This window comes from Gnatocerus cornutus, unplaced genomic scaffold, assembly GCF_029298725.1.
Source record: "Gnatocerus cornutus isolate USDA-ARS CGAHR unplaced genomic scaffold, icGnaCorn1.1 ctg00000052.1, whole genome shotgun sequence".
Lineage (NCBI taxonomy): Eukaryota > Metazoa > Arthropoda > Insecta > Coleoptera > Tenebrionidae > Gnatocerus > Gnatocerus cornutus.
In genome coordinates this window covers 968,727-984,092 of record NW_028275397.1, presented here as the reverse complement: position 1 = coordinate 984,092, position 15,366 = coordinate 968,727, and the positions used below count along the sequence as shown (strand labels likewise).

The 15,366-nt window shown below is 33.1% G+C and overlaps 1 protein-coding gene across 1 annotated transcript; it reads right to left on the bottom strand.

The window, feature by feature from the left end:
* Positions 1–1,664: 1,664 nt before the first annotated feature.
* On the bottom strand, positions 1,665–3,312 carry LOC148165987 (uncharacterized). Its single transcript, XM_088049533.1, has 4 exons — positions 2,749–3,312; positions 2,383–2,697; positions 2,183–2,327; positions 1,665–1,793 (listed from the first exon to the last, which is right to left on the bottom strand). Exons 1-4 carry the CDS (start codon positions 3,160–3,162, stop codon positions 1,696–1,698), a joined length of 972 nt encoding a protein of 323 aa, XP_087905659.1. The 5' UTR covers positions 3,163–3,312; the 3' UTR covers positions 1,665–1,695.
* Between the last annotated feature and the right edge of the window lie 12,054 nt (positions 3,313–15,366).

The window sequence follows — 15,366 nt, the reverse complement described above, 5'->3', positions numbered from 1 at the left end:
CAGCAGAATTCTGCACGAAATCATCAAAATTCTTACAGAAAACCGCATATTTAGATGCAAAACGACGATTTCTCGCCGATTTTCGTTGTTTTCTGGCATGAATTTGCAAAGAAGAGCACGAAAGTAGTGATACAAAGCCGGTTCTGCAGCGGAAGTCGTAATCTCGAGCGCCCGTCCGGTGATGTATTGCTGGTCATCTACCAATCAGGCGCACAGATGGTGTCGGCGGCTCTTCCGGCGTATTGCTGGTCATCTGCCAATCAGGTGGCGGGTGATTTAAAAATTTGACAGATGGCGGTGGGAATTTGACAGCTGGTGGCGGGAAATTGAAATGTGTAACCGGTTGGAGGCGCTGCGAGCCGATAAACAGTTCAATTTGCGCGTGCGCGGCTAAACGGCGGGAAATTTAAAAATTTGACAGATGGCGGTGGAAATTTGACAGCTGGCGGCGGGAAATTTGAATTGACAGATGGCTGTAAATTTGACATTTGATCGTTCAAGATGGCGTCTTTAATTGTGACAGCTGGTAGAGGATCAAGATGGCGGTGACGGTTTGGGTGACAATCATAGAGGGCGCTAGAGAGAGAGCAAAAAATTCAAAAAAATTTGATGCGGTTCTCGGAAAAAATTGCAATTTCTCGGAAAAAAATATTATAATTTCTCGGAAAAAACATGTAAAATAGTTCGTTATTTGGGTGTGGTCATTTGGTCTGATTTCCGCGTTTCTCGGAATAACCGCAAACATTGATAACAGACCAAACTAGATGTTTTCAAACAAGACAAAAATTTAAAATAGTTCGCAGGGTATAAACAAGGTGTTTGAGATTTTCAGTCGCTGCTTGTATTTTTTATGAGACTTTTGGTGGGTCGTATGTACGATTTTCTGTAGCGGGATATTTAAAAATGGTGGAGTGCACGCCATCTATCCATCGTGGTGTGGTAGAAATCTGTATTATCGATTAAAAAATTTTCTGGAAATATGTAAAAAGTGTATGGGCAATGACACTATTATAGCGATCGAGTACCTATATAATAATAAATTAATGAAAAAAAAAAATTCTGCAGGTCGTCTAATGTATGCAGGAATCTGGAATCAGGAATCAACATTAGTAGATGTCATATTTTTAGCGCAAATTTTAAATTCGATAAGAGGTGTGTGAGTGGGTGGTGCGTGCAAATATAAATCCAATTGAACTTCCGTAATTTACAAGTATTCAAAATGAATACGCAAACAAGAGAAGAAGTCAAATCAATTATTAGAAACCGATGGCCCAATCGTAAATTTGTAAGTTTATGATCTTTATATAATATATTTATGTTTTATTTTAACCTATCTTTATCAGTTTGTCTTGGTGTCTCTTGAAAAACTCCCTGAAGATGCTGAAATTCTCAACATATCAGGGTGTGAACTAGGCAGTGTAGGTTGTATAAACAATACATGGGGCCTACATATTTACCATAAGGTGAGTTCCTTTTTTCATATGTTTTCAATTCAAGGAATTTATTTTTGAATATCTTCACAGTATCCTGAGACAATTCGAAGGCGTGGAAGACCACGGAAAAGGAAGCCTTCTTTTCAATTTATTGCTTTGTAAATATATTATATACAAATAAAATTAAATAAAAGTATAAAGTTTTATTTATTATTCAAAATAAAGGGCGTGCAATATAAGCAATAAAGAATTACTTAACTAATTACATATATGAAAAGCGTGTTTGGCGTTTTTTGGTAAGGAGCTTATATTTTTTCTTATTATAGTCGTCGTCGTCGTCGTCCTCATCGTTGCAGTGATCTGTGAGAAAAATATTATCAATATTTCATAAGAATGATCATCAATGTGATGATTAGAATAAATTGAATAATGATCCCCACGAAAATGAATTAATTTTATTTAAAGTAATAAATCGTTTATTGTCAAAAGGTGATAAAGCTTTTATTAATTTTAAATGTGCAAAGTGATGTATTTGAATTAAATGTATTCTGTCGTACCCATTTTTAAAGCTGAAATAAACGATAAAGCGATAAATAGCCTGTTCAGAATACGATTTTTCACAATACCTACATTTCATAACTTGAATTTAAATTCGAATCTAACGAATAAATTGTGTTAAATCAATCTTTATGCGGTAAGTGATGTTAATATAGATGTTAGTGTTAAAATCAAGACATTGATATTATTACCTCTATTTTTGTGCTTCAACTTTCTCGACTGTGGCATGTATGAATTTGATCCTGCTGATATTTTAACGAATTTGTCGATTGAGAGAGTTAGAAATAAAATTGAATCAAGTTGCCATCCACTTCCAGACGATTCAAAATTACATGTCTGCGAATGAAAAATTAAATTAATACTAATAATAATAAGACATGTAAGTACTTACTTGGGCAATGAGATTTCGAAATAAAAGCGTCAAAATATCGTGTAGTTTCTCATTCGTTGTTGTTTTCAAAAATATTTTATTTTCAGTAGTAAAGTATTTATTTTCTCCGTTGACTTTATCATCGTCATCCGCCAGCCTTAACACATATTTGCTACATAATTCCAAATTAAATTTGAGAGCACCCAATTGTTTAATTTTTTTATGTAACAAATCTTTAATCATATTCATCGAATCAACCAACAACTCGAAAAGTTCCACATGGTTATGGTTGTAGAGAATGTAGGTCTCAACGCGCGATTTGAACGCCAATAATGGCTGTAAAGGAGAAATTAATACCAAAATTTAGTTAAAATAAAGACTACTTACTTTGATTAGAGATAACCTTCGTAGTGGAGCTGATGTTAATGATGATGTTGATTGCTGGTGCTGGTGCTGCTGCAGTCCACTTCCTTGAGGTTGATGATGATGATGATGGGAAAATGCTTGTAGTTTTTCGTCTAGTAAATGTTTTAAACATTGAAGTTGAATAAATTTTGTTTGATTTTTGCGTTTTTCCCAGACAGATTTTGATGAACTCAACAATAGGTTTTTACATTCTTTTGTTGACTTTGCAATTTCTTCATTGATTTCGGTCACATTTTCTTTCGAATCCAAAGAAATATTGTTCAACATGTTTTCTATGTTCTTGATTTGTTCATCCATGCTAGTAGATGATGTTGATGAAGATGCTGATGATGACGATGACGACGACGATGATGATAGTTTCGTTGATTTATTCATGTTTCTCAAATTCAAAAACGTTGGCCTTTTCTGCCTTACCAACGTCTTTCTGCCCTCTGAAGATGATACTTGATCCTTTACCGCTCAACAAATAATTTCGAAGCTCGGAATTATCCAAAAAGTTTTGCGCCAAACGTTTTGGTAAAAAGAGATCACCTTTTCCATCAAAAGAACAAACAACCGAATTTCCAAATTTTGTTTTAATACACTTTATATTAATAATTTTATACGAATGATCAACTACTAAGTCTTCATTTGCCCGAACACGATTGGGCAATGTGCATGAAGCGGTGTCATTTAATGACTGAAGAGTATTATGATGATTGGAATTCATTTTAATGATTTAAGTAATGCACGCGGACAGTAAAACTAGAATGAAGTGTCTGAAACTGAAATGAATAATAGATCTCCTTGTATGAAATAATTTATTACGTCACACAAAAATGATAAGCAAAAGCGTAAATTTGATTGGTTCTAAAATTAAAATATTTCATCATCGGTCGAAACCACCGAAGAAGAGGAAGAAGACGATGAAATATGTACAGTACTTGCTAATGTATATTTTTTCGAATGTAATTTAATACAACACCTTTTAAATGACTGTATTGAAAATAATGGTTTGTTGATGCACCATCCACACCAAGACCCAGAATCACCTACGTATTGGTACAATTTAGTAGATTTTATGACATAATGTAAAACAACTTTTTTTAGTTTAATACTAAAATCTGAATAAGATGTAACGTTTAATGAAATTATGTGGTCCACACATTTAAAACATACTCCAAACATACAGAGGTATTCATCATCACCAAACGTAACATCATAAAAATCGAAATTTATGCAAATGTACTTGTATCTTTGAATATTTCGAATATGTAGTCCGTATTCATTATAATAAGGGTTTTGGTATATCAGTAATTTCATAAAGTTTTCACACTTCACTCTTTCACCCCACGTATAATTTTGATTAAGACAATTTTCACATTGACAATTAGCAAATTCGGTACCACTTTCAGCATTTTCAACGGAGATTATAATATCATTCTCAAGTCTTTCAGTCCAATAAAATTTGAGAAAATCGTACCATAAAATTGTCGGTAAAATATTGTATAAATTAACAATGCTATTTCCAAATGGAAAAGATTTTATTATTTGTATAAACGTTAAGTTTTGCAACGATTTTGGAGCTGAACCACTCATTTTTACTGTAATTGATTGATTGATTAGCAAACGACAGCACGACTTATTGCAATTGATGCGACTGGAAATATAAGAATATAAAACACTGAACTTTACCACTGAGGGAACGTTTTTTAATAAATCTGGGAAACCACGATTACCATAAATTACGTAATTGAACGGAAAACCTAACCAATGAACTAATTTGATAAAAAGCTGTAGTTTTCCTTAATATTTCATTAATCAGTAATAAAGTTAAAAACTGATTTACTCATCATTCTGACAAATTGGGATAATTTAAATCAAATTGTTTTTCATTAGAACAATTTATTTCGAATATCGACAAATCTTTAATATTCGATCGGGTGAACACAATTAAATTCATATTATTAAAAACCGTTAACACTGATCGAGTTGGTGATGTAATATTTTCTACAGATAAGACGGAAACATTACCACTAACAGAATGTTTTTTATAAAACACGGAAACCACTTTTACCACAACTTCGTATTTTTACAAAATCCTTTAAACTAATTTGTTAAAAAACGGTAGTTTTATTAGCATTTTATTTATAAAACTTATAAAAAATATAATATAAGTATAATTAAAATTTTTAATTTACTCATTATCATCTTCTATTTCTTCTCCTTCTTCTTCTTTATTTTCGAATGTTACAAGCCGAGATAGTAAATTCTTAATTTGAATCAAAATGTTTTCATTGGGGCAATTTATTCCGAATATCGACAAATCTTTGATAGCGGATCGTGTGACCGCATTTAAAAATTCATCGAACTCAAAGAAATTCATTTTATTAAAAAAGTACATTTTTCCGTTAACACATCGTATTGCACCTAATAATTTATGTGCAGGAACGCCTGGAAATCGTTCCGATATCAAGCCGACACTATTTATTTTATTAGAACACGGATTAATGTTTACAAATTTATTATGATCCAGAAATAATATCACATCACCAGAATAAGTCATTAATGCTGAACGAATTGGTGATGAAATGTTAAACATTTTTTCTACAGTTATCGGGTTATTATTTTTACTTGATAATGTTAATTGAGGTAATTTTACGATATAAATTTGATTTTTTACAATAATCATTACTTTTTCTTCATTATTTGAAGGCAATTGAAATATTACAGAAATTTCCTTAAAATCCAATGGAAGAAATTTCAACCAATCAGTAATTAACATTGGTTTCGTATATGAATTTTTTCCAATTTCGATTAACCATACCCATTTTTTGTAATAGTTATTTACAGTCGCGTGTGGTAACTTACATTTTACAGCGCGAAATCAGTTTGAAGCACGACGGCGTAGCCGGAGTGCTTTAATGATTGAGCGATGTAAAATGGTTAACGCACAAGAGTTGTATTAAACTTTTTGGCCGAAAAATTTTAATTTAAATAATTGGATTTTTCAAAATTTATGGGAACTGTCACATCTGACATTTGTAAATTTCATCATCTGTCAATTCTGTCAATTTTGTAGTTGGTGCACAAAAAGTACACAAGATGGCGCTGTATAAAAAACGTTTTAATATTACTTTAAAAATAGAAATATTGTCTTAATTGAGATAATAATTTAGATAGATTCCACTGTGGTGATCAATCTTCATTATGGTAAGGTGATTTTAATTTATAAACGCATGTGAAGAGCAGACGATTTGGGCAATTTTTACAGCACGGCGTGTGTAAACGTCCAGGGCGCTTGTAAATCTAGTGTTTCCGAAGCTGTCAATTGAATGTTAATTTGACGTTTACAATTCATGAGGCCAAAAAAAATATAAAAATGGTTTTTTACAATTAAAAACGTACTGATTTTTTTATTTAATTTACACAAATCCGGATATGTTTCATTTTGTCCTGAACTCGATGAAGATGAGCTGATACTAGTGGTAGCTGTAGTAGTAGTAGTTGTGGTTGTTGTTGTAGCAGTAGTTGGAAAAGTATTTTCATTCTTCTGGTTAATGCTTTTGGTAGTAGGCAAATATGTTCCATATAAATTTTCAATTGCTCGTATATCATCAGTATCTAAAGATTTTTTACCATGTTGATAATAAGCATACATAATAGATGAATTTATATATGAATGTTGTAATCCTAAGGTATGTCCGATTTCGTGAAGAATAACAGACAAAAAATCTAAATCATTTTCGTTTGGGTTATCGTAAAAATTCCATCTTTCCGCTGAATCAATATGCACTTCCGATACATTTGAATGATTAGGATAATCAGCATGTGCTAAAACTCCTCCTTCTCCATCTAATTTACTAGAGCAGGGTCTTCGATGTATGAAATAAGAATGCACACCGTTGGCGAATGTAATAAAAATATTTGGAAATCTGCTGAAATTCTCTTCGATAAACTTAAAATTGGTATTTTGCTCCCAAATTTGAAATGCTTCACGAATAATTTTTTTAATTTTTTCATCTCTCATATATGCACGCCACGTGAGGTTCATGTGATGCCATATTTTATCTTTCTTTACATTAAAATCCGATAAGGTATCCGGTATACCACAACGAGGACGTTCGATAAATTTTAATGTTTCGTTATCAATCTCTCCAGTCGAATTTAAGCTGTAGAATTCTTGAAATTCAAATAAAGCAGATCTTATTTTTTCGTTATTATTTTCTAATAATGATAAGGAGTCTGATGATGATAATGATGATGATGATTCGTCAGTACTATCACCGAAAAGATACCCATATTTATACAAATAATGAACTACAATTTTCTTTTCATCTTCACTATTACTGTTGAGATAATTCCCATAAATTATCATGCGATTTAATTAAACATAACCACAAAACTAATAACAAAGTCGTTTTCATCATTATTTATTCGTAAAGATGAAGTGTTTAACTAAGAAAAAAATCGTAGTTACGTCTTTATATATCTATATTGAAATCAAATACATATGTATTTATAATTACATAGTACAAACATATTTATCATTACAATAGAAGCTGTAGGCACCTATGTATTACTACAATTCATATTGTACAATTTGATTTCTATTTAATTTATTGTATGTAAATGTAAGTAAGCCTGAAAGTAGTACGATTAGAGACATTTCAATAATCGATATAACTAACAAGAAATCATTGTAATGTTTGCATTTTGCTAATTTTACTTTTTCATCAAATTCATTAAAAATATTATTTACAACATTATTCCATACAGATGAAAAATTCATTGACGGTTCTGATGGTTTTATTATTGAAATTGAAGACGTAGTTATTGGTACTTCCGCTGACTGTGATAATTGTGTTGGTGGAATAAATAACGAATTTGATAATTTAATCCAATCAGAATCGAAATAAGATCGATTTTGAAAAACAAATCTTAATTTATAAAATATTGTTCGATTTGATGATGTCATCATACTCGTTATTGTTGGTGGCATCGTCGTCGTCGTCTCGGTTGCCGATATCGATGAATCGTAATCGAAATTATTTTCTTCATCTTGAAAAATTGAAAGTTGAAAATCTCGCCCCATATTTTTCATCATCATCCAATTATCAGGCCATGTATCGTTAAAATTATCACTAATGGAGATATAACATTCAATTATATCCGAAGTACGTTGTACATGTAGAATGTTGTTAATTAATACAACAAATAATACATATATATTCATCATCTTCTTATTGTGTTTTATGATGTTGTTGATGATGATGATGATGATGATGATGATGATGGTTTCGTTTGATGTCAATACACCTGGGGCAATTTTCTAAAGAGGGTGGTGGTCCGTCAATTACATCGACGTTCTCGTTGTAGTCGTTGTCACAATAGTAATGTTCCAAACAGGGTAAATGATTTTTGATATCGGAATCTTCTTTAAAAATTGCTGGTAACTGGTTGTAAATTTGAAATAAATCAATCGAAGATAAATTAATCAATTGAAATTTAATTTTATCCAGTAGATAAATTTTGGTTTCTTCAAAATACAAAATTTCTTGTAATAACTTTTTCTGTCTAATCACTTCACTACAACGATTACTGCTGCTGCTGCTGCTGCTGCTGCTGCTGCTACCGTTATTGCTACTACTGCTAGTATCACTACTGTTATTGTTCATAGCAACACACACACAAATAATTTGATTTAATTTGATTTATGGAAGATCATTTATATAACATTTCTCCCTCTTTTTTACTATCAGTTTTCATATAAAGATTATTATTTTTACCATTTTTGATGACAATAAATATTATACAATATGTATTTGAATAAAAATTTTGGTACAAAAGAAATCTTGATCTTATTTCAAAGGTTGCAACTCTCAAATATATGAGCTGTCACACTATTTTTCATCATAAATTTTGGGTCAGTCTCATTACGTATGCGAAAAAGAGATAGAGCATTGTCGAAAGAGGAAACTATATGAAAGATCATATTAAGACAAAAATCAGTCAGTGTTTCTACGTATAGAATGAATAAAGTGTCGAAGAGTGTTTCTGAAAATGGATCAATTTTGTTGTGAAGATGCAATCAAAATTTCAATAAGTAACATTGAGAATGATGCGTATTGTTCGTTTTCCGATTTTCTTCAAAAAAATAATGATAACATCATCATCATCAATAACAACAACAACAACAACAACAACACCATCAACACCAACATCGAGAAAAGTGTCATCTATAAATTTTATATCGATCTTATTCTTACGTGCAACAGATACATCGATAAAAAAATTTCATTTTATAGTGTAATGAGTGAAATAAAAAAAATACATCTTTTGTATAATAAACTAAAAGTGATTATTCCCCCCATCAAATGGAGATTTAAAACCAAATGCAAAAAATGTAAAAAGAAAAAGAAGACCATCAATTTACTGCGACGACTCCCGTAAGAATGATGGTGATTAAATTAGATCTTATTAGGTATGTAGTAGGAATAAATTTAGACCAATCATAATCATTATCAATAGGTACTTTATTTGTCATCTAGAAGAAAAAGAAGTTAGTTGTTAGCTAGCTAGCTAGCTGATAATATTGATGTGTTGGTGATTTCCTCAGCTCTCTACGAAATAATTAATAATGAAGATTATCGTGTGTGACATCCAAGGATTTTGTATTCCTGAATTTATTCCGAAAGAGCTTACACTGTTCGACGGAAAACAGATCAGCCATTACTTTTTCAAGTCTCCAACACCGTACCAATCACTTGATCCAGAATCGCGTCGACAAGTCAACTATTTAGAAAAATCGCATCACATGATACGATACACTTCAGGAATAATTCCATACCAAGAAATCGACAACATTTTAGGATATCATTTCGATTCCGAACATGGTGAGCGGGTCGATGTGATCTACGTTAAAGGAAGAATGAATGTAATTTTCTTAAAAGACTACTTCAAATATCACACCGACACCATTACATGGTCTCCTGAAATTATTAATATAGAAAAAGACGTCAACACCACAATTCAATGCATCGAGAAATTTCCAAAGGCCATTCCGTTCTGCATGTATCATGAATATGCTTCAGGAAATAAAAAACTATGTATTTGTAGCGCCAATAATGCACATTATTTATATAATTGGATATGTAATAATAAAATTTATAAGAAATAAAATTTGTGTTTCGAACACTTTTGTCACCTTCTACAAGCTTAATTAATACAAATTCATAATTAAAATGATAAAATTAGAAATATCAACGTTTGCGGTGAATGCAATATGCTTTCGTATCTGCAGGAAAACCACTTGCGGCTTCAATATCAACCTTAAGAATCGATTCGAAAGTCACTAACTTGGTTGATTGCACTTTAAAAATAATATTTAAATTACTACAACTACTCTGTACCTTGGAATTCAAATCATAGAGCTCCTTTAACCCTCTGGTCCCCTTTTTGTTGTTTCTTAAACAAATTTTAAATTACGTCGTAATTAATCTGACATCTGTTATAGCCAACTGGCATTGTGATTTTGTGAAGATTTTTGTTGGAAAAGCATTCCCGAAGTATCTTTTACCTTTCTGAGGGTAAATTGAGGTCTCTCGAACCCGATTTTTTCATTCGCAGACATGCAATTTTGAATCGTCTGGAAGTGGATGGCAACTTGATTCAATTTTATTTCTAACTCTCTCAATCGACAAATTCGTTAAAATATCAGCAGGATCAAATTCATACATGCCACAGTCGAGGAAGTTGAAGCACAAAAATAGAGGTAATAATATCAATGTCTTGATTTTAACACTAACATCTATATTAACATCATTTACCGCATAAAGATTGATTTAACACAATTTATTCGTTAGATTCGAATTTAAATTCAAATTATGAAATGTTGAAAAATCGTATTCTGAACAGGCTATTTACGACGACTCCTTACCTAAAAACGCCAAACACGCTTTTCATATATGTAATTAGTTAAGTAATTCTTTATTGCTTATATTGCACGCCCTTTATTTTGAATAATAAATAAAACTTTATACTTTTATTTAATTTTATTTGTATATAATATATTTACAAAGCAATAAATTGAAAAGAAGGCTTCCTTTTCCGTGGTCTTCCACGCCTTCGAATTGTCTCAGGATACTGTGAAGATATTCAAAAATAAATTCCTTGAATTGAAAACATATGAAAAAAGGAACTCACCTTATGGTAAATATGTAGGCCCCATGTATTGTTTATACAACCTACACTGCCTAGTTCACACTCTGATATGTTGAGAATTTCAGCATCTTCAGGGAGTTTTCCAAGAGACACCAAGACAAACTGATAAAGATAGGTTAAAATAAAACATAAATATATTATATAAAGATCATAAACTTACAAATTTACGATTGGGCCATCGGTTTCTAATAATTGATTTGACTTCTTCTCTTGTTTGCGTATTCATTTTGAATACTTGTAAATTACGGAAGTTCAATTGGATTTATATTTGCACGCACCACCCACTCACACACCTCTTATCGAATTTAAAATTTGCGCTAAAAATATGACATCTACTAATGTTGATTCCTGATTCCAGATTCCTGCATACATTAGACGACCTGCAGAATTTTTTTTTTCATTAATTTATTATTATATAGGTACTCGGTCGCTATAATAGTGTCATTGCCCATACACTTTTTACATATTTCCAGAAAATTTTTTAATCGATAATACAGATTTCTACCACACCACGATGGATAGATGGCGTGCACTCCACCATTTTTAAATATCCCGCTACAGAAAATCGTACATACGACCCACCAAAAGTCTCATAAAAAATACAAGCAGCGACTGAAAATCTCAAACACCTTGTTTATACCCTGCGAACTATTTTAAATTTTTGTCTTGTTTGAAAACATCTAGTTTGGTCTGTTATCAATGTTTGCGGTTATTCCGAGAAACGCGGAAATCAGACCAAATGACCACACCCAAATAACGAACTATTTTACATGTTTTTTCCGAGAAATTATAATATTTTTTTCCGAGAAATTGCAATTTTTTCCGAGAACCGCATCAAATTTTTTTGAATTTTTTGCTCTCTCTCTAGCGTACTCTATGATTGTCACCCAAACCGTCACCGCCATCTTGATCCTCTACCAGCTGTCACAATTAAAGACGCCATCTTGAACGATCAAATGTCAAATTTACAGCCATCTGTCAATTCAAATTTCCCGCCGCCAGCTGTCAAATTTCCACCGCCATCTGTCAAATTTTTAAATTTCCCGCCGTTTAGCCGCGCACGCGCAAATTGAACTGTTTATCGGCTCGCGGCGCCTCCAACCGGCTACACATTTCAATTTCCCGCCACCAGCTGTCAAATTCCCACCGCCATCTGTCAAATTTTTAAATCACCCGCCACCTGATTGGCAGATGACCAGCAATACGCCGGAAGAGCCGCCGACACCATCTGTGCGCCTGATTGGTAGATGACCAGCAATACATCACCGGACGGGCGCTCGAGATTACGACTTCCGCTGCAGAACCGGCTTTGTATCACTACTCACGAAATCTACAAAATCATGACTTTTTACCAAGATTCAACGGCTGAATTGCAAGAAAACAGCAGAATTCTGCACGAAATCATCAAAATTCTTAGAGAAAACCGCATATTTCGATGCAAAACGACGATTTCTCGCTGATTTTCGTTGTTTTCTATCTTGAACTCGCAAAGAAGAGCACGAAATCTACAAAATCATGACTTTTTACCAAGATTCATTGGCTGAATTGCAAGTAAACAGCAGAATTCTGGACAAAATCGTCAAAATTCTCATCAAAATTCTTAGAGAAAACCGCATATTTCGATGCAAAACGACGATTTCTCGCTGATTTTCGTTGTTTTCTATCTTGAATTCGCAAAGAAGAGCACGAAATCTACAAAATCATGACTTTTTACCAAGATTCAACGGCTGAATTGCAAGTAAACAGCAGAATTCTGCACGAAATCGTCAAAATTCTTAGAGAAAACCGCATATTTCGATGCAAAACGACGATTTCTCGCCGATTTTCGTTGTTATCTGGCTTGAATTCGCAAAGAAAAGCACGAAATCTACAAAATCATCACTTTTTACCAAGATTCAACGGCTGAATTGCAAGAAAACAGTAGAATTCTGCACGAAATCATCAAAATTCTTAAAGAAAACCGCATATTTCGATGCAAAACGACGATTTCTCGCCGATTTTCGTTGTTTTCTGGCTTGAATTCGCAAAGAAGAGCACGAAATCTACAAAATCATCACTTTTTACCAAGATTCAACGGCTGAATTGCAAGAAAACAGCAGAATTCTGCACGAAATCATCAAAATTCTTAGAGAAAACCGCATATTTCGATGCAAAACGACAATTTCTCGCTGATTTTCGTTGTTTTCTATCTTGAATTCGCAAAGAAGAGCACGGAATCTACAAAATCATGATTTTTACCAAGATTCAACGGCTGAATTGCAAGAAAACAGCAGAATTCTGCACGAAATCAAACAAATTCTTACAGAAAACCGCATATTTCGATGCAAAACGACGATTTCTCGCCGATTTTCGTTGTTTTCTGGCTTGAATTCGCAAAGAAGAGCACGAAATCTACAAAATCATGACTTTTTACCAAGATTCAACGGCTGAATTGCAAGAAAACAGCAGAATTCTGCACGAAATCATCAAAATTCTTACAGAAAACCGCATATTTCGATGCAAAACGATTATTTCTCGCCGATTTTCGTTGTTGAAGAGAACGAAATCTACAAAATCATCACTTTTTACCAAGATTCAACGGCTGAATTGCTAGAAAACAGCAGAATTCTGCACGAAATCATCAAAATTCTTAGAGAAAACCGCATATTTCGATGCAAAACGACGATTTCTCGCCGATTTTCGTTGTTTTCTGGCTTGAATTCGCAAAGAAGAGCACGAAATCTACAAAATCATGACTTTTTACCAAAATTCAACGGCTGAATTGCAAGAAAACAGCAGAATTCTGCACGAAATCATCAAAATTCTTAGAGAAAACCGCATATTTCGATGCAAAACGACGATTTCTCGCCGATTTTCGTTGTTTTCTGGCTTCAATTCGCAAAGAAGAGCACGAAATCTACAAAATCATCACTTTTTACCAAGATTCAACATCTGAATTGCAAGAAAACAGCAGAATTCTGCACGAAATCATCAAAATTCTTACAGAAAACCGCATATTTCGATGCAAAACGACGATTTCTCGGCGATTTTCGTTGTTTTCTGGCATGAATTTGCAAAGAAGAGCACGAAATCTACAAAATCATGACTTTTTACCAAGATTCAACTGCTGAATTGCAAGAAAACAGCAGAATTCTGCACGAAATCATCAAAATTCTTAGAGAAAACCGCATATTTCGATGCAAAACAATGATTTCTCGCTGATTTTCGTTGTTTTCTGTCTTAAATTCGCAAAGAAGAGCACGAAATCTACAAAATCATGACTTTTTACCAAGATTCAACGGCTGAATTGCAAGAAAACAGCAGAATTCTGCACGAAATCATCAAAATTCTTACAGAAAACCGCATATTTCGATGCAAAACGACGATTTCTCGGCGATTTTCGTTGTTTTCTGGCATGAATTTGCAAAGAAGAGCACGAAATCTACAAAATCATGACTTTTTACCAAGATTCAACTGCTGAATTGCAAGAAAACAGCAGAATTCTGCACGAAATCATCAAAATTCTTAGAGAAAACCGCATATTTCGATGCAAAACAATGATTTCTCGCTGATTTTCGTTGTTTTCTGTCTCAAATTCGCAAAGAAGAGCACGAAATCTACAAAATCATGACTTTTTACCAAGATTCAACGGCTGAATTGCAAGTAAACAGCAGAATTCTGCACGAAATCGTCAAAATTCTTAAGGAAAACCGCATATTTCGATGCAAAACGACGATTTCTCGCCGATTTTCGTTGTTTTCTGGCTTGAATTCGCAAAGAAGAGCACGAAATCTACAAAATCATGACTTTTTACCAAGATTCAACGGCAGAATTGCAAGAAAACAGCAGAATTCTGCACGAAATCATCAAAATTCTTACAGAAAACCGCATATTTCGATGCAAAACGACGATTTCTCGCCGATTTTCGTTGTTTTTTGGCTTGAATTCGCAAAGAAGAGCACGAAATCTACAAAATCATGACTTTTTACCAAGATTCAACGGCTGAATTGCAAGAAAACAGCAGAATTCTGCACGAAATCATCAAAATTCTTAGAGAAAACTGCATATTTCGATGCAAAACAACGATTTCTCGCCGATTTTCGTTGTTTTCTATCTTGAATTCGCCAAGAAGAGCACGAAATCTACAAAATCATGACTTTTTACCAAGATTCAACAGCTGAATTGCAAGAAAACAGCAGAATTCTGCACGAAATCATCAAAATTCTTACAGAAAACCGCATATTTCGATGCAAAACGACGATTCCTCGCCGATTTTCGTTGTTTTCTGGCTTGAATTCGCAAAGAAGAGCACGAAATCTACAAAATCATCACTTTTTACCAAGATTCAACGGCTGAATTGCAAGAAAACAGCAGAATTCTGCACGAAATCATCAAAAT